The following is a 24,158-nucleotide window of genomic DNA, read 5'->3' as shown; positions in this document are numbered from 1 at the left end:
TAATAAATTGAAGTTACAGTATACTGTTACAATATCATTAGAAAAATCAAAGCACACACCTCATACACATAGAGACCACACCAAATAATTGGTAAAGATACAAATGTTTTGAATAGCATCATATAAGAATTCAAACTTGACGTCAGAAAGATAAAATTCTTTTGATATCAGTGACACTGAATAATGCTTTTAAAAAATATTTTATGCTAAATTTCTGAGTTGGAATACTAGTTACTGAATTCAGATTCCTTCTATGGTTAACTAGCATAATCCATCTGTGATCCCCATAGTTGTGCTTCTTAGGTAAAATCAGAAGTAAGATTTGTGATATTAAATTTCTCAAGAAATTGAGACTGCTGAGTTCTATTTTTTATCTGAATAATCACACTTGTAATTTTTGTTTTGGTAAAAACACATGGCACAGAAGATAGTTTTATACTGTCAACAGACTGACTTGAAAAATATAAATATATACTGTATTTGTATATATAATGTGTATGTACACTATCAACATTCACATTAGAGAATCTGAACAATTTTGTTGAAATAACTTTTAAGAAAGACTTTTGCTGAGATTTCATGTCACATAAAGCATTGAAAGTGTTCAAGTGTACTATATGAAATGGGGCTTTTTAAACTTAAGTAAAACATACTTGTGAAATGTATGTGAATATGTGGGATTTTTTTTAATGTACATTTTCTTTTCAGATCTGCGATTTCTACCAGTTATAGCTTGCAAGTTGCAATAACTAAAAGAGTTATCTGGAATCAGTTTTTTCTTTCAGCAGGCTGTTGCAGGCAGAGCTCACTCACTGAAGAAACTATAGGCAAATTATTCTCAAGGTGATAGTTGATGAGATGACTTATGCTGTCAAAGACGCGATCTTTTGTACGAACCTTTAAAAAAAGGATGCAAGAAGATAGATTAAAGAGTTATTACTTTCCCCCTTAACTTCACACTAAAATTGTCTCAGAATAAAATGACAAAATCATATTTTAGAAACTTTTCCACCAAAATTGGTGGAAATTTGGTGCTTCTCCAGCATGGCTTCTCTTTTCTCTCTCACTCCTCCTATTTTCACCAAATAGATATTTTGCATGCAATTCCATGGACCAGCCTACTCTTATTACTCTTTTGAACAGGTCTGATTGAAAACTTCTGTTCATGATTTTGTTTCACTGTAAGTCAGATTTTTAGATCATTTTTTTCTTCTTCAAAAGGACCACATACTTCTTTGAGCTTTTGTACCTTTTCAATTAGAAAGAGCTATCATGCCAGATATGTCAGAAACCAGCTTCTTTGTGCACCTCAGCATTTTTGTGCTTTTCTTGAGACCTTCTTCTTCCACTACTCGAAAACTCCCTTCCTAGAAAGTGATCTGGCCACCATATTTGCTTAGCTTTGGTTTGCCCTGTGCTGCACAACCCATCCTGTGCCTTTGGAAATGAAACACTTCAGGGCAGGAAAATAATTTTTCTAGCCCACATACCAGCCCTCTGTAGCAGCATCCTACTGGTATGCAATATTCCACCCATGATAGGAGGAAACTGATATTACAGGATAAAATAGTCAGAATTATCAGAAGCCAACAACTAATCTATATTCCAAAGCAATCTTTAATTATTTAGCCACATGTTCACAAAAAATTTCCTTTCTATGTTTCATATGAGGCATAGGCAAACAGCTGCTACAAACAGAGCACAGATCCACCTCAAGCAAACATCGTGTTGCACTAAAACTTTTTATTGGGCCGGCTCTACACCACCTCAAGCAAACACCTGTGAGCACTGCTCTCAGTAAGAAATGTCATCTGTTCTCCTTGAACTATTCTCAGGAAGAGAGAAAAACTTGTGTTAAAACTTCCAAAAGTCATCTTATGCTGTGGTGGACACCTCTCCTGAAATAATTCCGTTTCGACATTAAGTTCTGAAAAATTGCTAGAAGCTTAACAAAGTATGTCACATGGTAAAAAAAAAAAAGGAAACAAATAACTTTGATGGCATATGATGCTTTCTGTCAGTCTACACATAGTTATGTCACTGAAGGAAACCAAAAGGTTGTCCCAATTTCTGAAACATTCTGCTTTGAAATGTTACTTTCTCTAAAATCAAACTGTATTTCAAAATGAAAAGATCTATCTAAAAAAGCACTAACTTTAGTTATCTGTATTCTAAGATGTTCTTACCATCTTACTCTACCATCACCAGAGGTCCAATTCTAAACCTAGAGAAAATCCCGCAGTCTTCCATTTTAAGCATCTGATATCTGAATGAGGGATCTCTTTTGCCTTTTCTTAATTTTTTGTTAGCTGGATGAGAGCAGAAGCAACTGGACAGTTAACTCTGCTCTAAGAATGCACCCTTAAGACCTGTTACGTGTCACTGGGTTCTGTATGTGAAATTAATTTTCAGGCAGCATTTGTGTGAATCAGTCTTCAAGAACAATCCCGCTGAGACCATGCAGATGAAATGCAAGCCACTGGCACACTGCGGTGGCTGGCCACACACTGGCCAGGTTTTATTGATGATGCTCCACTTTGACAAGTTGCAAATAGAGCTGCTCAGAAGCTGTATCAGGATCCCACAGATCATACAGACAGCACAGCTGTCTGTAACTAACTACGGTTGCAGAAAATCACTGTTCTGGAAGACTGCCTCCTGAGCAGAGCATCTCAGAGCCATTTGGGCCATGGTGATAGAAGCAGGCTGAGGGAAGGGATAGGTGCAGATAACAAGCAGGTCTCTAACCAAGGAGGTCAGCAAATTAGAGATGCACTAGAGGCAGTGCAGCAAAGACGGGGGGGAAGGGCCCTGCAACTTGTATAGGAAGAAAATGCCTTGGAAGTCATCACAGGACCTGAGTATTCCATGCCAGTCAGCGCTGCAGCAGAGCTCCCAGTGGGACACAGCATTCCTGCACTTCCCAGGTGGCACAGCAGCGTTTCCCTTGCCTGTAACAGTTATTTGTGGGTTTATGCCTAAAAGAAAATTAGGCTACCTTGTTGCAAGAGTCACAGAACTGTGGGCAAATTTTAGGGACAGAGGCTGCCCCTCAAGAGGTGTAGAATCACTCCCCTGTGCTGGCATACCCATCAAATCCAGCACTAGGCAGCTGGCACCCAAGAGTGCAAAACCATTCTTTGACTGGCCTCATGTGGCAAACGTAATTAATTGCAGTAAGTGCCATGGAAACTCCTCACAGCTGCAATACAGACTCTGAAGGATTGACATAATTCTGCCACGGCTTTCTCAGCTCAGATGCCAACAGGCCAACTCCTTTATGGGAGTTTCTCACTTACCTTGGGGTGGGTTATCTAAAGCTGTCCTTTATAGAGGAAAAGGAGTTTCCTACTTGCAGCTACCAGGAGCCAAGAACAAAACTCATGACAATGATTTCAATCTCTCTGAAGATGCCTCCACAGAAGCAGAAGAGGACACCTACAGAAAACTAGAGCTCCCTTGCCCCCTCCACCCTGCTGTGGGGAAGGTCCCTTCATCAGCTGAGGGAGTCTTTGGGCAGCAAAGAGATGGAACAGGCTTACCCCACTTCTCTCCTCGGCATACATGCAGGAAAACAGAGGGCCTGGTCCATATCCCAGGTAACAGAGATGCCAAGTGGAAATTGCCAGCATGCAGGCTAGCCAAACCTCCTTCCTTTAGCAAGAATGCTGAAGTAGCTTAGCTGCACTTTTGACTGCACAGGAGTGGTCAAGGTGTGAACTTGCTAGGGAATCAGCCCTAAGGCTCCCTGCAATGTGCAGAAATCATGTGCTAGGTCTTCTGCTAGGCATCAAGGAGAGAATTAGAGATGTGATGGCGCATCAGAGATATGAGGTGGTGCTTATAATAAGGTGTGAATAAGCTGTAAAGAAGATTAAAGGCGTTTAGAGAAAATTAATAGAGTCAGAAACCTCATCTATTAGTGAGGAGTCAGTGCTTACAGTTCCTTCTGGGTCCACCAAAAGAAGATGCTTGGCTTGTCCTTTGTGCATGCCTGTCAGCACATAGGAGCCAGGATTCGTGGTACTCTTCCTCACGAGGAAATCTCCACATTTCTTTAATAGCTGTTCTGCTTCTTTCCTGCTCATCTCTCCTTGATACCATGGCTCTGTACTCAGCTCTTCAGCTTCAGTCCGGACAGCTGCTCTGGGTAAAGGAGGACTGGTGCATCCCGTGGAGGTGGATTTCTTCAACATAGCCTCAGATGTTTGACTCTTGAGAGCATCTTCAAATGGTTCTGGTTATGGAAATAGAAACAAGAGCAGGATCATTCAGAGGTAAATCATATAGCAAAATGGTGATATTCTGGTCATTTTAAACTTATTTTGCATTACAGCCACTTCTCTTTATGAAAAAATTGAGGGAAGATACACTAATAGACTTACTGATTTATATAATATATTAAGACTGAGGAGTGTAATATGTTTAAAATGTATGCTATGCACAGAACGATACTGATCAAAATCAGACTGAACCTTGGCAGGATCTTTTGAAAGGTACTGGCTTATTTCAGTAGTGGCTGTTGTCAACAGCTGTATTTATACGATCTGGTACCAGGAAAACCTCTCCTTCAGTCTTTCAAGGTATGTCAGACAGTTTAATTTCAAATAAATTGCATAATAGGGGTACCTAATGTCATTATACTCATATCTGGTCTCTGTTCAAACAACTTATTCATTTAAAAATTATCCATTACTGAGTCTCTAGCCGAAGGCTATGTCTAGTAGGGAACATTCACCCTCACCACTCAGCCTACTCCTAGCCTCCATCTAGGAAGAGAACCTTGCAAAACAGACATGTGTACACATCTAACATAATTTTCCTAGCAAAAAATCAGCCTTGGGGAAGCAGGTTTTAAACCTCAGCTAAGTCCTGAACTCTTGTGCAATTGTAGAATTGAGTGGAAAGAAGTGTCATTACGGATCCCAACAGTTTTACAGAAATAGCAAATACGTCATAGAGTGCTTCGTTACATGTTGTACTGACCTCTTGGAAGCTATTTACTCTTGCAAGACCTTCATCTGGCCCACCAGTACATATCAAAAAGAAATGTTCTGTGCCCCTAGGCTTACAAAAGGACATCTGGAGAGCAGCACAGTGAAGCGATACACCAGCTCTAAATAGATTTTTCAGATGCGAGAAGTACAAAGCCCTGTTTGCATGGGGCCACAGAGAGGCTAGTTTAGGTCAAAGAAATAGGAAAAATATTGTGCTGTTGCAGCTTATTGAGATCTCAGCCAGTTATACAAGTAGCTTATAAATGTCTTCACTAAACCATGGTCTTCACGAAGTGCAACATGTATTTAACTCAACAAACCACTAACTTAGGGCTAATTGGCACATTTTCTAATATTTCTTTTCTCTGATGTTCCAATGGCTGGTAAGAGTTAACATCCCTGATTTCAAACAGCAGTTTTTTCTCATTTGAGATCTATATTCACAGATAGATACTCTCAACTTTTTTCTCTCCTCCTTTCTTTCAATTGAACATCTCACTAGGCTGTGGAAATAGAGCGATATCTCAGCAAAAGCATGCCAGGAAAAATATTTTTCTATACTAAGATAGCAGAAATGTAGAACTTTATTTTACAAATAATTTGTAGGCATCAACTGCTTTGTCTCACTGCCTTTTTTATGTGAACTGAATTAAATAAAGCATACATAAGCAATTTATTTGAGGTAGGAAGAGTAAAAAACCCAAGAAAATTCTCTGTGCATCAAATTTCTTTCAATATTTCTTCACTTTATGTATCTCCTTGAGGCTGAAAACAATGTGTATTACTATCACCAATACCAAACTGTGGCTGATGCTTAAGCCATAGTTTTGCAGCTATGGTGATGATTCTGATCTAGAAAAAGCTGCCTTCAAAGTTGGAATGGATAGGACAGTAGGTCTACCCAGAGTAAGAGGTAACTCAGTGCTTTAATTTCCATGCTAGATTCCTTTTGGCACAAAGCTTTCCATATATGCCTTGGCTTCCTCATAACACACTCACAGGACAGGCTGAAGACAATTCTCCATGCACCCATCCATACCTTCACCCTCCTTCACTTTCCTTATGGCAAGCGTCCTGATTAATATTTCTTCTGACATAATTGCCTGTGACGTTACGGATAACATGGACTGCAACTAACCTTAACTCAGATATTTTACAGACTAATTCCAAATCTTCAGCCACCTTTATTTTAGTTCAGTCCAATGTGAAACCACAATGGATTCTATAATTCATCATAATTACACCAGGAACACTAAATTTGGAGAACTTTTTTTTTTTTTTTTTTTTTAATACAGAACTAATGCATAAACATATTTGGTGGCTTGTTAGAAAGGAAGTGAATAGGAAGAACTCACTCATGTCAAACAGATCCTTTCCTGGGCTGCTTGCTTCAGCATCCTCTGCTGTTCCACCGAAGGTACTTTCAGCATCTGCCTGAAGTGCCAATAGATCTTCTCTATTTATATTCTGGGTGTTTACATATATTGGCAGCTGTGCTGTTGGTGCTACTTCTGATTTCTCTTCTGACATACTACAAATATCCAGAGATCCTAGAAAATTCAAGACTTTTTTTATGTGTTTGTGTGTGTGTGTGTGTGCAATCAACAGAACAGTATTGACCAATTATCATCACACCACATCATCACAGGTTTAAAATTTCCTGGACTGGGAGATGTAAAGTCAATAATTGCTGGATCTAGTAGAAAAAAGTATTAATTAATGGATTCAGAACTATGTTTCAATGAGGGTATTGTGGGGCTATTTCCCAGGAGGAAAGGAAATCTTTGTAAGTAGAGATTATAAATTTCAAAAATTAATTTCTGCTAGGGAGTCATGAGAGGAGGAGAAGGTAGAAAATCCTAAAATGTGAGCAGATTAATAATAGAGAATATATTCTGGCATTTGAACAAAAGTGTCGCTAGAAACACAGTAAAGTTCTCACAAAAATCTGGATGGGGTGAAATTTTATATGTGTTTTGTAATTACTTGAAATTCAAAGACAACAACAGGAACTTCATGCACTATTTGCTACTTATTGAATAGAGAGCATTGCTTCGCATTTCGAATTAAATTTTTCATTTTAGGCTCTTCATTTTAAAATTCTATTTTGCATATCCTAGTGGATCAGATTTTCAGAATAGATCATGCAGCGGACCCTTAAATATCATAGTGTTTTAAGATATAGAAAGTTAGAAAGCTGAAAGTCTGGGTAATTCTATTTATGAACTGCTCTGCATTTAATAATTTATCCAGAGGTAATAATCAAATGCTTTTCACTAGTATCGACACTAAAACTCCCTCAAAGGGAACCTATCAACCAAGTTCAGTTTATTGCCTTAAGAATTTGAGGCATCGGACTTTCACATGCTTTGCCCTTCAAGACCACCTGCAGTATTACAGCTAAAAGTAGCAAAACTCACCTTGTTTAACAGGCCCGTGATGCCATTCTTCACTGAATTTTTCTCCTACGTGGTGGCTCTGATAATAAATTTGCTCTCCTCCCACTCCTGATGCAGACTAGAATGGAAACATGTGGAGGAAATTTTTCAATTGCCTTTAAAATGCTCATACTCAATACAAGTGGCTCTGCCAATTTCCTTGGATATATTTTGTGTACCCTCACTCTTCCTTTCCAATTCATCATAATGTCAGAATATATTTATCCCAAGTACATTTGTGTAAGAGTAAGATATTACAGTGAACTTCAGGTGCTCTTCCCTGCTTTCTGCTCTTAGTGACCCCTCCCATGATACCAAATGATGCATCATTTCTTTAGTTTATACTCACACAGTGAGTCTTGACAACCTGTTACTTGGAAAAGTGTTCCACAGAAACACACGTGGGAGCAGAAGACAGCCCCACACGTGGGAGCAGAAGACAGCCCCAGCACTCTTTGCAGCATGAGCTGAAAGATTCCCATTGGTACCAGGGGATGTACTTGGGCACTGAGGGGAGGATGTTAGCTACAGACAGGACTTCTCTGGATTTAAGCAGAATTGTGCTGCATCTGAAAGCACCTCTTAGGGGGCTACATTGATACGGCAGTCAAACTTTTGATATGAGTGCTGGTAGAAATATTCAAACTGACCTTAGTTCAACATGAAGTGGAAAACCTACCTAGGAACCTGGCTGAACGCTGATCGCTGCCAAATCATTAACATAATGAGCTGCTAGTAATGACTGCAGTAGATTGCTTAAATGATTCTGCATTAAATCATTCCCAGTTAATACGCACTATTCGATACTCTCTGAAGCAGACATGGTTTCTGCAAATGTAGTAGCCCCCAGTGGATTTCTGTTCCTTGAACCTGGTTAAACTTTTAATACCATGAGGATTTCACCTCCTTTAATTTGCTGCCTAATGTGCTGCCCCCTCGATCTGCAATGGCCATTCAGATAGAAAGTGGCCACACAGGTAGAGCTGTGAGTTACAGACAGTCCCAAGGTATCCACCATAAAACACATCTTTTAAAAATTTTGGACCAATCAGCAAGAGAGTAGAAATGAAATTATACTGACATGAGCTGTGTCTGCAGCAGTGGGAAGCCTTGTTTTGAGCCTGGCATCAAGGAATCCGCCAGGGGGAGGTATTTTATTTGGGATGTTGTTGTAATAGGGATGGTCTGTTGCCTCGTTATCTTCCTCCGTCCATGGGTCCTCAAAACTCTGCATCCTGTAAGGAAGAGAGCGCTTTCTTTTGCCTCTCGCTTGTAAACCACTTAAAGACACTTTCAGCAGGTTAAGACTGCCTTGTCAGGGGATCACTACTGCATATTGTATGCACACTTCAGCTACCACTCTAAGTCAGGAAGCAATGATGGAACATGCAGCAGATCTTCACTGTGTAGGCAAACCGACATAAACCTCCTTTGCAATGGATCAAATTCTTCATGCTGAATAGAGTATGTTTAAACTTGGCTTTAAAGACCATTATGAACTACATTAACAAACAACTTTATCTAACCTTAAAATAGCACTTGTAGTATCTGCCTTGATGGACTTACTACACTCTAAATCTTTGTCATTCATTATGACTGCACCATCATCAATGTAATTCTGCAAGAACTTCGCAAAGTCAAGAGATGTGAATACAGCATGCTTCCAGATTAAGATAGTAGCATTTGATATTCCCTATATACAGGTTTTTGCTCCGATATAAGAGATTACAGAGCGTACGAGCTCACTAGGGTTTCTGGTAATGTTAATAAGCACATAGCAATCCATGTCTCTAAAGAAAACAGAAGGCTTTATATTCCAGACTTTTGAACACATACAAGCAGACAGAGTTTGTATCCTCAAGATATCAGTGCATTCAAACCTCCCTGCAATACATCACATTCCTAGAAACATCACCCTATTATGAGAAATACTGAAACATCATTAGTCATTTTGGAAGCCCAGCAGTCTGACCTACTCCATCTAAACTGACACAGCTGCTGTGACAGTAATGAGGAAATGCCACAAATAACAACCATTCTTGGGCATCCAATTCTGCCTACTAACTACAGCACAAAAGACATGATCATTTTAACATTATTGTTAAATCCATATTTAGACTATTCTTTTAAATTGACTGTACTTCTTTCATATTCATTAGGTAAACACTGTTTCGCTAATACAACAGAAATCTTTTTAAGTATTCAAGTCCTGTCTGTCTCCAGCAACACTGTCCACATTTTATCAAGTAAATTGAAAGCTAAAGAAGGTCATTCCGCTGTCTTCTGCAATTGCACTCACCTATCAGGGAAAGTAGGTGTCTTAGAGGGGCATTGCAAGTACTGCTTAAATCGAAGTTCAAATGCTTGCCCTATGGTGCTGATGACGTCCTGGGCCAGGCCATCACAACATTCCAGTATATGACAAGCTAAATGAAAAAGATTGACACATGCAAATCACTGTTTATGTCACGGTGAGATGCAATGACCTATGACAAAACACCTACATGTCAAACTTACTTGCCCTATTAGTGATGTGCACATTTCAATAAAACCCCATTCTGATACAGTGAATTTCAGGCAATCATAACTTTTTAAAGGTTACATAAAATTGCACTGATGTGTAACTGCTATAGACAAGGTCTGTTCCACTATTTTAACAAATGGAAAACAAACAAACAGAAATCCATAAACAGAAAAAAAACCTCATAAAATTTCACTTGTTATTACCTGAATGCAATAGATTATGTAAGAATTCTAAGTTTAAATTGACATTACAAAAATATTAATAGATGGTAATAACAATAAAAGCTTTATGTGTTTTCCTCAGTTTAATTACTTCACTTTTATGTCTAATCACCCCAAGTTCACAAGCTGCTCTCTTTTCCCAAATTACAGTCTGAGGGAGGAGCAGCATCCACATACACTTTCTAGATAATGAGCTCTGAGCTTATTCCAGGAATACAGAGGTTGGTACTTTTTCCCGCTTGTTTTCATGGAGACACTCCCAGGAAACTGCAGGGTTGCTGAGGAGTGCAGAGCCAGCAAACTGATTAATTCCAGCACTTCCCTATGTGCAACCTCTGTGAACCCACTGCAACACAGGCAGTAAAGGGGGAGACAGCAACACATGTTCTCTTCCTATAGAAGGCTGAGAAACCTTTATCAGCTGTCTGAGCAGCCAAATTTGCCCTGGTTTTAAATCAGAGAATGGCTTGGAGGTCTCATATGCAAAAACACAAAGCGGTGATCTTGTGAAGAGCTCACTCAACATTGCAGGAGCACAGATGGGTGCTAAAGATCTCAATGAACAGCATCTTAGTCGTATCCAGAGAAGCCCAGGTGAGTTAAATTTCCATACCCAGAGCTGGGCAAGAATATTGTCTGCTGGCTATAGCCTGGATTGGATTTCAAACTGGTTCTTTCCCAAGTCCTGCCACAGGAAAGTGGGTTCTTGTTCAAAGTCACTGATTTGTTCACCCCTGACTGCTTCAATAACCTGAATATAAACTCTTCAGCTGAAAAACTGCATTTTAGTACATGCCCAGTGTCCTACTCACTGGAACCAAGTGCATTGGATACCAGTGTCCTACAAATAAGGGTTGATCATGACATTTAGTTAATGTAATACAGGGAGAGTAAGTAAGTTTAGATATGACTTATTCAGAGGCTGAAATATTGGATAGACTTCTGAAGAGGCCAGAATAAAGGGCCAAGAAACCTGCAGTTGTGCAGGTAAGGAATGTCTGCTGTCTCTTCCTCAGGCAGCAGCAGCATCTCGTTCAGCATGAGATGGCACCAGTCACGGTGTCAAACAGATACAGAGGTCTCTTCTCACCTTAGAGCGTCTGCTATGTCAACCAGCAAGCTGAAATGCCTCGTACAGGGAAAATGCCTCTAGCTGCATGTTGAAAGTGGATTCAGCAGACAAAAACAGGACCCCATGTGTTCGAAGACAGAGGCAGACATCCCTGACTAGCAGTGAGGCGTTTGTTTTTTTACCCCCTCTGCAACATTGTTATCGGCGTTGAACAATCAGCCCCCGCGGAAGGTGCACAGGTGCTCTCTGGAAACGTGGACCAAAAGTAGTTAGGCCAAACAAAGCTAAAATGTTTGCACTCTATAACTAGAGTGCAAATTTAAAGAGGCGACATGTCTCACTGCTAAACCCTTCTGGAGCTGAAATGAAGCATGAGTCATTAAGTAGTTTCAGTAGGTGACATAATGAGTAACCTGTTTCCTTGGATACGTGAATGGACTTTCAGCAGGTAGGAGATATGCTTCTTGTAAAAGGATGAGACGGTTTGGCTCACACAGAGATGATTTCTTGTGAATGTTACAGCAGAAAATAGACAGCCTTTAGCTTGCTATATCCAGAATGCAAAGCACGAAGACAAGCTTTTCCATCCTTGGGAAGAAATGAGCCTAATATGCAAGCTATACTACAGCATTGGTGCTAGGGTAATATCACCAACAGCAGCAGTAACATTTCCACTAGATACAGATGTAAAGACAAATTCTCTTTTAAAGTAATTTGCAGACAACACAAAGAATGACAGAATGGAAAGTGAAAGAGGGCAATTCAGGTCCCCTGGTAAATTATCCTTTTAAAGAATGTGTTTTAATACAGGTGACATACAAAGACACCGATCTGCAAACCACTGATGTATACACCCAAGTGGGAAAGCACCCTTGAGAAAGCCATAGTGCTGAAGGCTTAAAGATCACAGCTTGAAAGAATTTCACATGAGGTTACAGTGCTTCACTGCAGTAAAAAGGGCTTAGGAGGAACCAGCTGACAAAGAGGACAAAAGCAGGAAAAAATAGGAAGGTGCATTCTCTGCTATACTGGCAGCCTCTGTTATGCAGGTATCCTATACTTTTTTAAAACAGCTGCAGAAAAATGAAGAAGGGAGGTACAGTAATTATCTGAAGGATGGAGGATGTGCCCTGCAGCTGGAATGCTACAAACTGTCAATCTTTTCATAAAGAAAACTAAGAAATTACTTGACCTGAATACACCAAAGGAAGACAACAATATCAGGTGCTCAGATGATTCCTCAGTCTAGGATAGCTTAGCTCAAAGTCACAGCAAGCTAAAGATAAACGCATTCAATGTAAGATGGAAGGAACACAGCAGAGGAATAACTTAGTGCAGAAAGAAACATAGTGTACAAAATCCACTCATGCAGGGACAGAAAACAGAGCACAGGTCTTCTCCATAATCTACAGAGCAAATATCTAGTCCACAGTGCTAGTCCCTACAGTGACGGAGATCTCTCAGAACAACTAAATCAGTCTTGGATTTAGCAGAAGGGAGCTGCTAAAGCAGGTGGGCTGGAGAGCAGCTCTGCACTATGCATTCCATAGTCTGACACTGGAGCCTCTGCGACATGGTACACATGATGTTGTAATGTCACAAGCATTGCAAAGAACTGACCTATTCCGTACCTCCCACTCCCTTTGAGTATTCTAGGTATTTCATCTGCATTCAGCATATTAGTATACTTAGTGCAGGTATTATTTATGAGCTAATACTCTCAAGTCTGGACATCTCTACATATCGACCCAGCAGATTCTTCAGGTATCGTTAAAGATGACTACATATGGAAGCTACTGGATTAGTTGTGCCAATGATAAGGTGGGTGGCTGAGGGTTTGCAGGATTGGCATTTTGGAGTTAAAGTGCCGGAATTCTCCAGAAATCCTGTTGGAAGTACTTAATTTTTCTTTTTTTCTTTTTTTTTTTTCCCTACTCTATTCTTCTCTCTCTATGATCTATGAATAGTAAATAGATTCTCTGGTACATTGCAAAATACTTTGTATGTTGTATTAAGACCTAGTGAACACAATCAACCAGTAGTTCCCTGTCCCTGACAGATTGCTACTAAAGCAATGCAACCTTGAGTAAAACTTCACTGAGAAAGATAATTACAGCAAGCTGGCTGAAAAGCTAGATATTTGATAAAGAATTTGATTCTGCCAGGAAAAGTTAGGCATGTACTGAGAAGACCTAAGAAGATTCAGCTGCCTCATCAGATGACTTAATCAGAAGACTGCTTAGCTCTTGCACAGTGGTTGGGTGTAGGTAAGACTTGGCTGTTGCCTAGAAGCTCACACAGCCAAGTAAGGCAAGTGTTTGATGTAAGAGATGAAGAGAATCAAAGTGATATTTAGGTATGAGTGAGCAGCTAGACCTGTTTATTCCAAGCTTGAGAAAAAAACTGCTGCCTCTTATTTATACACAATCTTTCCATGGCTCTGTCAAAGGCAATCTTTTGATTGGGCTACATTCTACATTTCTGTTTTTCAGTGGAGAAGGTGGGGGGTGTAATCTGACTGAAATGATGAATAATTAGTGTTTCTCAAAGGAAAAATAGACATCAAATAGATATTTCCAACTTACCTCTGCGATTAACAGGATCCTTAGCTACATATGCAATATAGTCTGAAGTATCCTGTCAAAAAATTAAGATATCTACAATGAATGCAAAAACATATTTGTACTGATTACAGCAAAAGATCACACTCCAGAGTATGTCTGTCCTGTGGGCAGAGCCTCAAATTACATATTCTGCTCTACAGTTGCATACTGCTTAAAACCCATATAAAAGTTTATGGGTTTCAGTACTAATTGCACCACTTTCCTTTTTACAGGATGTGATCTAATGCATCAGAATTTTTAAATCTCGTCCATCAATTAAACAAACTCGGTAGGATTTGGCCCAAGCTTCATTTAGGAGGGAATAGAGTTATAAGTGCTTATCTTCAAACTACCCTGAGATTTTAGTTCATAAGATGAATAATCATCTGGTTCTGTGGCAGAAAGAGTGGGAGTAACAGCGCTGCTCCTCAGAAATACTGAGCAATGGCATTTATTCATGTGTGACAAGCAGGTGTTTACTGACTACAGTGCCATATGGCACAGAGGTGCTAAGCCCCTGCTTGGCTCTGACAAGCAGTATCCCTGGACGCCCTCCCCCAGCCCTTAGGCTGCTCCCTGCCACTCCTATTGCCACATGCCTGGTGGATTTTCTGGCAAGAGCACACAGACATCTTTTTGGGGATTTTTTTCCCTTCCTCTCCTGCCACCCCTATGCTCCTGTGCACAAGTGGTGCAGACTTCTATCATTATGCAGATGAAACAGAAAGCCCTGGGTTTCTGGGAAACACTCAGGCCTGCTGATATATCTGGAAAATGCCATATTGCCTTGATGCAATCAGGAAGTCCTGGTTAGATCTGGTATTTCCTGACATGCCTGGCTAGTCAGGTATAGCTAAACCCAAGGGATATACAGGATACATTACAGCTGGCTGCGTAAATCTACCCAAAGCCTTTTCAGGTGACTGATCCGATTACACCAAGATCTAATGTCACAATAAACATCAATCTTCAGTTAAAATATAGACTTCTTCAGTATAGCTTTTTCTAGTGCAAGTGCACACACCACTACCAGCCACCCAAAACAAATCACTGTACTGAATGTCTATACAATTTCCTTCCTGAGGAGACAGGAAGGGAAATGATGAAGCACAGTTATGGTTTCTGGTGACAGATGTGTAACCATGTCACTTAATGCTTCGTTGGAAGGCACTCAAATACAGCAGCAGTAAGGTTGGTCTGTTAAAAAAGCATAGCCCTACCATTTTGTCCTGTAATTTCTTACACATTCTGTAGCACAGTGTCTGGATAGTGATTCCACTACAGTGGAAATAAGGATGCATATCAACAAGGAAGGGGAAAATAAAGGTGACTATGTCTATAGTAGCAAATAATACAGACCTCTTGTTTCACTGTCCTGGTTTCACATAGCATGCCCTGAAACTCCCTGGGGGACCAGCACATGCTTGGCATTGATCCCAAGAGACCACTATGAGGGAAGAGACCAAATTGCACTTTGTTATTTATTTCAGGGCCAGAAAGACTAGAAAATGGGCCACATATCAATTTATTTACTACTTCAGGCATAGCTAATGGATACATTTATGCCTGAGTAAATCTTAGATCTATCTCATAGCTAGCGTGGGTGTGACAGTCTGAAAACACCTATTCTTTATTTCTTTTAAAGGCCTGAGATTCAAGCTGACTATGACAAACCATTAAGTACCTAAGGTGGGGACATTTCAGTGGGGCTAAGTTAGAAGACCCCCATCCAAAAACTATACAGGGATTGGCTGACATAGCAAAGTGATCCTTGACATTCAAGGACTGAAAACCAGTATGAATGAGCTAAAATTTTCAGCCTAAAGACATTGCATTGTGGTGTTAAAATTTGGAGGTATTGCTGAAATTGAAAAACTACTGCCTTCAGGGACCTCTGAGAGACCTGTATATTAGACTTTATGAGATCCTTCTCTCCAAAATTTCAGCAGATATCTCCAAAAACAGATGTCTTGTCTGGCAGCCTGGAAACAGCCACCTGAAATTACTGTGGAGCAAAATTGTTTAGTGTATCACAGGAGGGGCTGAAGAGAGTTAAAGTGGATTGAGAACATAGCCTTGGTTCTGAAATGGTGTGTAAAAGGATCTGGTAGGGAGATTTTTAAGCTCCCATATACTGGCACAGCCAGAAACTGACTCATCACAAAGGGAAATATTGCAAAAGTATATATGGTATTCAAACCCTTCTCCAAGACTGTGGAACCCTTCTCCAGGGGTTATATTTTAAATAATATAATTAATGGTAAGGGAGTGTGAGGAAGGTTGTAAAGCTAATTGCTGGGAGGCAGACATCCAGAGCAGAAAGGTGGATGGGGTAGAAAAGTGAGAGTAATCTTACCTCCTAATAAACCAAACTCTAAAATAACTTCAAAATAAGGAAATCACTTCCTGAATATACATGGGCACACATCTAGCTTCCTAGGTCACTACGGCCTTTCTCCAACCAGTTTCAAACTCATATAAGGAGATAAATTTATGGTCTGGAGGCCAGCTGTGGTTGGGAGATGCAATTTGGCAGTGGCCGTCCACTACCAAGTGGAAATCATTAAAGGCTGATGAAAATTACATCTAGATGGCTCTCTGATGAGTAAATAAAGATGTAAGCTAAATCACATCCTTGTATTTTGTCATCTTCTACGAACACCCAGGACAAAAGAACCAGCCGCTTTTTGCATGAGCTTTTGATTTAAAGTTATTCCTTACTAGACCAGAGATAAGCTTGTAGAAAAACTTTAGATACTCATACCTACTTTCTTCCTCCCAACACCAGAATGAATTCATGCAGTAGTCTTATTGGGAACACAAATTCATAATTTCACTGTAACTTGTAGGCTCCCTTGCACCATGCAATTTTATTTCTCTGGTAGATCACTGACTCAGTAGCGAGATTTTTATCTCTCTAAAACATTCAGAAAAGCTTGTTTACTCCAAATCCAGAACTCTACTGTGTTCCTCTCCTCTTTCCTGGTAAATCATTTCATCAGTGGGCAGTGTGAAATGGTGTTTCCAGGACCTAACATTTGGGATGGCAGATGGGCAGCAAAGAATCTTCTTACGGAGGCAGGGAACTGTGCTAATCACTCCTCTGCCCACTTCAGGAATTGTTCATTTACAGCATCTATTGCAATCTGTTGTGTTTCAAAGCTGCTGTTGATCCATTTTTGTTCCCCAAATTATTGTGATATTGTGTCCTTTTCCCTTCTGTAATTGTACTGAGCTCAGCAAAGCTATACTAACACTGAAATTTGCCTTTATGTTTTCTGACAATAGCAAAATGAACAGAGAAAGCACCAAGTATCTTCACCTTAACAGAGTGGAACTGAGAGAATTAACTCACAAAACAGGCTAGAAATTGCCTTAACTGTAGTACATGACTGATATATGATAGATAATCACATCTTGGAGAAAAAGGTACTCACTCAATTAATCAATTTTAAAAGCTTTCAAACCTCTAAGGTAAAAGGTGAGCGCTGTCACTAATTTATATTTTTCCCCTTGCTTCCTCAGTGACAAATACTTTTCAAGCCCATTTATTAATATACATTTGGATTAACAGCTTATAAAAACAGGGAAAAGCACAATAAGCAGGAATCTGCCCTTTGATCTAAATGAGTAAAATTTTTAGATGTATCTAAAAGCTTTGCAAAACAGGAGAGAAAGATCTGTGCTTTTCCTAAAAGCCTGTCTTCAAGCTGCATTACTGTAGCAAGTATACCTGCAGGCAGAATTTAGCACCAACTTCTCAATGCACACAATTGAGAAGGAAAGAAAAAAAGAAAAGCAAGCATTACTATAAATATTATAAATACCATAAATACCATAAATACTATAAATATAGCTGCAACATATTCTATTACTATAACAAGTGCAAGATAGAAAACAGGATAAAAATCCATACAATGCCCATACGACTGTTCTACATTACTCTGAAAAATAAAGCCCTGCTTATCAATTACTATATGAATGCTTATGAATGCAATGAACGCTTGTCAGCCATGCCCCTCAAGGAGTGCTTGATGGCAACAATCAAGGAAAAATATGAAAGAAGAAGCAGGAGCTATTGTGGTTATATTTTTCTTTTGGTAAGATATGCCTTAAATTTTGTCACAGGGTCCTCATAAAGCAGCATCTATGTGGCTTTAGATAAATGCTTACCGGATCACCTCCAGACGCAAAGGAGATAGATTGCATATGGTGATTTGCTATGATCTGTATGGATCAGAAAGAATAAGGGTGAGTCAGATGGGTTTCTTACAGTTTGCAATTTTGATTTCTTTTTTTGCTTTGCTTGTATGCTGGTGAAAATCCAAAGTCAAGATCAAAATTACCTACAAGGACTTCAAAGAGTGGCATGATAATATAAACAGACTTAGTGATGAATGTATCTATTCTGATGTTCTTTAAAATGTATCACGACACTGCAAGATTGCTAAATGCACTCAGAACGCCAGTAAATCATACAGACCTGTCCGAGAGTGTCTTTGGAGAAATTTTAATCTGCTAAACTCACCTTCTTTATTACAGATAATGATGAATGAAACAAAAGGTCCTATTCATCAAACCATTTTTCTGCTGATGCCACTCTGGTGAAATCAATGAAACCATGCCAACCTGTACACTAGCTAAGATTCCTAACATTGCGTCCAACACCTACTGGTCATTTTATGTTTCAAATATCAACATGTTTACAATATGCAAACAGAATTTTGAGTCTTGATGCAGTGTAGCACACAAATTCATAGGCACACTCAGGGCATTTGAAATTCAAATTGCTTATGTACAATTTGAACTAATATGATATTTCTCTGGGAAGAGACAATTTGTCCTGAACCTCTAATAAAAGCAGGACGTCTCTGCTATTCTGAAAATTAACTTAAATCTTTTAATACTGAAATCATGTAACAACCAGAAAGAAAAGCTCATTTGAAAGAAATATTCACTTTATATTTGAGTCACAGAAGCCATGCCAAGGAATTCCTCTGGGATGGGACAGGCCCCTGTTTAGTGCCTCAGAGAATCTGACGATAGAATTAGGATCTTGATTCTTCACTTTGGAGAGGGAACCACATGCAAAAAAAATTCTGGAAAAAAAATAAGCTAGAAAAATATTCTCTGAGTGTTTCCCCTAACTTGCTTCTTAAATACCTGAACTATCAGCTAGCTTCCTTGGAAAGAAAAAAGCCTGACAGGACTTTCTTTGGATCTTGCTGCTTCACTAAGTCAGTGAGAGGTAACTACTATTCGTAGTGTTTCTTTTCTGTAAAGGGCACTTCATTTTTAATAGCCCTGCTTGTCCCACAAGAGCCTCCAAAAATGTGGTTAGTTTTTAAGTGCACACTGGTGAATTAGTGTTCTGTTACTCAGAAGTTAGGATTTCCTTCTCCTTTTCCCCTTAAAGAAGTAACGATAGAATATATAGTACATAGAATACATATTGAATGTAGAATATCCTAACTATAGAACTGAACTAGTGAAGTTCTGTTACACAATTTTATATTATCACTATCTTGACTTGTGCAAATAACCTAATCTTTTATTTCAGCACATAAAAGAAAAAATATTTCAGATTGTCCTAAAAACTAATTTTTTCCAAATTTTAAGGAAGCTGAAAAGTGCTTGAACCCATTACTTCAAGTCAGGAGCTTTTTTGGATTCCACGGCTAATTTAGTTTGAGGTAGGGGTATTCCCCTCCTCACCTCTACCAATACCAAAATATTGAAAAGAGACACAGTAAACTATTAATGCCTTGTATTGCTTCAAATAAAACAATTCACTAACGTTGGCATATAGTTTAGAAACCTTTCAATCGACACCAACCTTCATTTTAACAAAATAAATAAAACAAAATCATTTTCCACTCATCCCTGCTTAATATATTCACAGAGCTGTTGTGCAGGGGTACATGCAGTTGCTTTCCTTCTACTGCAAGGGCCAACCACACACACTGTCTTGTCTTTTATTTCCTTCCAGATCTGCCAGGAAAAAGAGGCTATTACAGACTGCCATCCTCCAGTGTGGGGCCTCAAAGGGCAAAGCTGCTGGGCCATGCTTATCTGCAAATCAAATCCTTGGCATAAACAAGAAATGGGGGAGGCCACAGCCAGACTAGAGAGCTCTGAGAAACCAGACGTTTCCCAGGCCTACAGCACCCAGAAGAATCTACCTCAAAAAGAATTATATGAGAGGAAGAGGAACAGCTTTGTCAATTTAGAGAAAAGGCAAATCATGTGGGGGATGACTCTTCTCTGAAATAAATGAGTTTAACTACATTTCTGCCCTAACACTGGCTGATGACAAGCTAACTTTCTAACTTAGTGGAGCTAATTAACATCTTAAATTCTTATACTTCCGATGGGGGTAACTGTCCTTATGAAAACCACTGCTGTGTTTATTCCATAGTAAGGCTACAAGACTACTGCAGCCAGTCACAGCACTGTGCCCACAGTCTCAGTGCTCACTGCAGAGGACTGTGATATTCTCTAAATAAGGATAAGAATGAATATATACAAATGAAAACATAGTAATGAACAGCAAGCTTTTTAATAGCTAGTGTACACATTCTTTCTTATTTTTTAAACCTGAGGCCCCAAAGGACAGTAGGATTTTACTTGTTTCCTCTTTGTCTGTATCTGGGCAGAAAGTTGCATGCCCTAACACAATATGTGGTTCACAGCAAATAGCACAGCAGTGACTACGCATGTCTGTCTGCTTCCTCTTTATATATACCCTGAGCAAGGATTTTTCTGGTCTCATACATCATTCACAAACCACTGCAGTGATTCCCCAAAGTCTGTCTGTACCTTCAGCACAGTGAAGAAGAAATGAGCTACTTTAAAAAGGCTGCCTTGTCTCTCTAAAAGACTGGCCTTTCACTGCACTGCAAAATCCCTGAGGCTGTATTTTTAGCAGCATCTCAGGAACAGTTTGCCCTTTAAAACTCTAAATGGGAAAAAAAACAATAAAATTGGGGATGCACATTCAGTATTTTAGTTGTTGCTCCAATCACATTCCTTTTATGGCTCTGAAACTTTGTAATTTTATTCAATAAGAACTCCCACAACCAAAAAATGATATTTCACATCACAGGTCTTTTAAGAGCAAAACCGATCTACCTGAAAAACGGCAAGAAGAAAATAATTTATCAAAGTTGTGTTGGATAGTGAAATAAGCTGACTTCCACTATGATTATATTTTGGGTTAATTCATTTTATTATATTATTGAGGAATAATAATTTTGAGCAACTGAGTATTTGGCAGACAGCAAATAATTGTGCAGCTGTTCATCAAAAGCCTCACAAATTAATACAGAAGTTACACTCACCTGTTTTGTATCTGGATTCATTAGATTTAAGCTGCTGGTGGAGATATTCAACATTATGCTCATTCCTGCAAACTGAAGATTGCTCTTTCCCAAGATGCTAGAAAGGACTTTGCTTGGTGGCTGTGAGGAGGGGGGGAAAAAGCAGATTTTTGTTCTCGGATTTTTTTTAATGACCTTCATTGTATGCAGGGTTAGTGGTGATCTTAAAGGCTTCTAAAAAGCTTATGACTTTTCAAAGATCATTTAATTGTAACAGCTGTTTCCCTTCAGGAATTATTTCTCATTTACACTACTATTACTACTACTACAACTACTTCTACCATTAAAAATAATAATGATACTAGTCAAGCAGTTCTTCATCTACTCTTGACCAAAAAAAACTAGGGGTTTTGTGAAACAGCACAATCTTATCTTCACCGAGGGACCAAGTAAGCAGACTAAGATGAATACCTTCAGTCATTGTCTTAAAATGACAATATTCTTGTTATATAAAAATAGCTTCAACTCTTGAAAATAAATCTGTTGTTTGCTCTGCATCTACTGACCCACATGTAAAGTGGGACTCCAGTGATACTGATGGAATGCTCACAAAATAGGATACAGAATGTTATGGACTAGATGATCTCTACAGGTCCCTTCCAACCCAAACCATTCTATGACTTTGCTTGTAGACTTAAGAGTAGGTAAAAGCCAGATATAGACAAATAAAACCTCTTTATGCTGCGGTAAAACATGTATCTGAAGATTATCAGAGAATAAGTTGAAGAATGTAATACAGGGGATATCATAGTATTGATAACTTTTACAGGCATTTCACCAGCTCATAGGAGGTTTTGTAGCAATAGAAGTTATGCTGTCAAACAAAATTCACAAACTTCTCACTTTTGACAGCTATGGGGAACCACATAGCTGCATGAGAGCAGCTGCATTCAAGTAATCACAGACTATGAAAAATCAGGCTGCCCAGCAGTAACAGACCAAGTCCTTTAACTTGCTCTACTTGCACTGGTGAATATTCATGCTGGTCCTAATTTTACACTAGGATACAAAACTAAAATGACTGGAGACATTGTTCTTCTGCCACTATGTTTGCATTTGTCCTAAGCTGTCTGCAAGCTTGGATAGTTTTGTTCCTAGCAAGATGGACACACTTGAGCTTCTGTAGTCTTGGAAATTTGCATACATTCATTTTTCCTTCTGTTTAACTGATTAAAAATACACTATGTACATACTGATCCTATGTAATATGTGCTGCACTATTTCAACCCTTTCATGTTACAGACCTAGTACTTCATTAAATTTTCTTTTGAACAAACTCTTTTGAGTACTCTTATATCTCTTCTTTCTTAATCCTTCATGATTCTCAGGTCATTCTTAAGGATTACCTACCCACAGTGTAGATAAAATGTGAAAATTTGGCCTCAGGAAGTACATGTCACCTTAAGGAAAATTATATGCCACTAGTGGCAGAAACATGATGAACGCAGAGACCAGCAAAAGACATGTCTTTGACATTTATCTGAAATTTTGTTGCTCTTTTTAATAACTGATAAGCAGCATTACTTCTAAAACCTGTAATACAGCAAGGTGTCTCACTAGGCACTTGGAACTGTTTACCTTATTTTTTCAATTACATTTTGTGTCATTTTTCTTCCCGAGAAGAAAGATACTTTCATCTTACTTTCAGATTTAAAATGAAAAGCCAGAGAAGCAAGAAATTTGGTGGAGGTGAAACCATAGCCCTAATTTCTAAAACAATTTGCAGTTACACTGTGACACATGTTGTCACATGACTGATGTGATTACTAGGATATGATTCTCCACTGCAAACAAGTGGCATTTCATTGCGTTCCTTTCTGCTGAGACTCTGCCTAGATGGTAGAGCAGCTGGGGAAGCAGGCAGACCTTTTCCTTCACCTGCCCATTCTTCTCCTGTGCCCAAGAACACACCCAAGGGCTATAATGAACTACTTTTTATGCTTCTTCCCTTAGAAATAGCATTACATCCCAGCTTTGCTTGGAGGCCTCTGGAAGAGGCAGTTGGGAGCCATCAGTGCAGGAGCTGAGCCAAGGCTTCCTCCTCTCCCCGTCTGAAGACTCTAACTCCCAGCACACAGATAAAAATAAAAGCATGGTAATAAGGATGTCAGGTACACACTAAACACCATCAGTGCTGGGCACTGAGCATCAGCCACAAGTGTTTATGGAAAGAGCATAAGGAGCAAAGGATCACTTCATATGCTCTTTCCATTTCCAGAAATCAGTGATTACCAAACTCATTAAATGTCATCAGTAGATCTATCCTTCAAGAACAAATCTAGTCACTTTCAAAACTATATATGTTTTAGGCTTCTGCTATATCTTCCAGAACCCATGTTCATGATTTACTCATGCATTTTATGGAAAGGCATCCCATTTATTAATTTTCACTCTTCCACCTGCAGTTCACAAAAGGAAGAAAAAAGGTAAAAGGAGGAGGTTTCTACAGAAGGAACATAAAGGCACAATCTTCATCCTAGATGTATTTATATTTCCAAATGCCTACAAAAGCAGATACTGACCAAAAGGGTAAGCAACAATATATAGTGAGTAAAAGCAGCCAATACTTTAAATGATTAATCATCTGCAATTCTCAAAGCTACTTTAAAGTCACCTGCCTGCTGTGCCTGGTCTTCACAGTGCTGAACAGAGAAAATACATTCAACTGCACTACAAGGAAAAAAAATATACCTTTCGTTTCTTGAAGGCTTTTTTGGCACCAGGCATGGCTTCACAAACACGACTGATTGCTTCCCTGAAGAGACAGAAAAAAGCTTTATGGCAAAAGAATGTGTGGGTTTCTTCATTTCGCTTGAAATGCACTGGAACAAACAGTTTCAACTATATTTCTGTTCACAAGTGAGGATAGTTAGCGGGTCAGTTAGCTTTCCTCTAAAAAAGAAAATATTTCCTCACACTATTAA

General features: G+C 39.1%; 1 protein-coding gene across 6 annotated transcripts in view; it reads right to left on the bottom strand.

The window, feature by feature from the left end:
• Nucleotides 1–622: 622 nt before the first annotated feature.
• The window catches only part of SHC3 (SHC adaptor protein 3), a 52,861-nt gene continuing 29,325 nt past the window's right edge, over nt 623–24,158 (bottom strand). For 5 of the 6 annotated variants that reach the window (XM_088155937.1, XM_088155938.1, XM_088155940.1 and 2 more), the window contains 10 exons: nt 23,926–23,989; nt 21,196–21,315; nt 18,029–18,082; nt 13,838–13,889; nt 9,735–9,861; nt 8,517–8,670; nt 7,418–7,514; nt 6,353–6,547; nt 3,912–4,237; nt 623–897 (listed from right to left, as the gene is read on the bottom strand). In XM_088155937.1, coding sequence (XP_088012063.1) covers nt 769–897; nt 3,912–4,237; nt 6,353–6,547; nt 7,418–7,514; nt 8,517–8,670; nt 9,735–9,861; nt 13,838–13,889; nt 18,029–18,082; nt 21,196–21,315; nt 23,926–23,989 — 1,318 coding nt within the window. In that variant the 3' untranslated portion in view covers nt 623–768. The remainder of the gene's footprint in view (nt 898–3,911; nt 4,238–6,352; nt 6,548–7,417; nt 7,515–8,516; nt 8,671–9,734; nt 9,862–13,837; nt 13,890–18,028; nt 18,083–21,195; nt 21,316–23,925; nt 23,990–24,158) is intronic. The other variant, XM_088155936.1, reaches the window with a different exon arrangement.

The sequence above is a fragment of the Sturnus vulgaris genome, chromosome Z (genome assembly GCF_052056855.1).
Source record: "Sturnus vulgaris isolate bStuVul1 chromosome Z, bStuVul1.hap1, whole genome shotgun sequence".
Lineage (NCBI taxonomy): Eukaryota > Metazoa > Chordata > Aves > Passeriformes > Sturnidae > Sturnus > Sturnus vulgaris.
The sequence above is the reverse complement of the archived record's forward strand: the minus strand, read 5'-3'. Positions and strand labels throughout refer to the sequence as shown.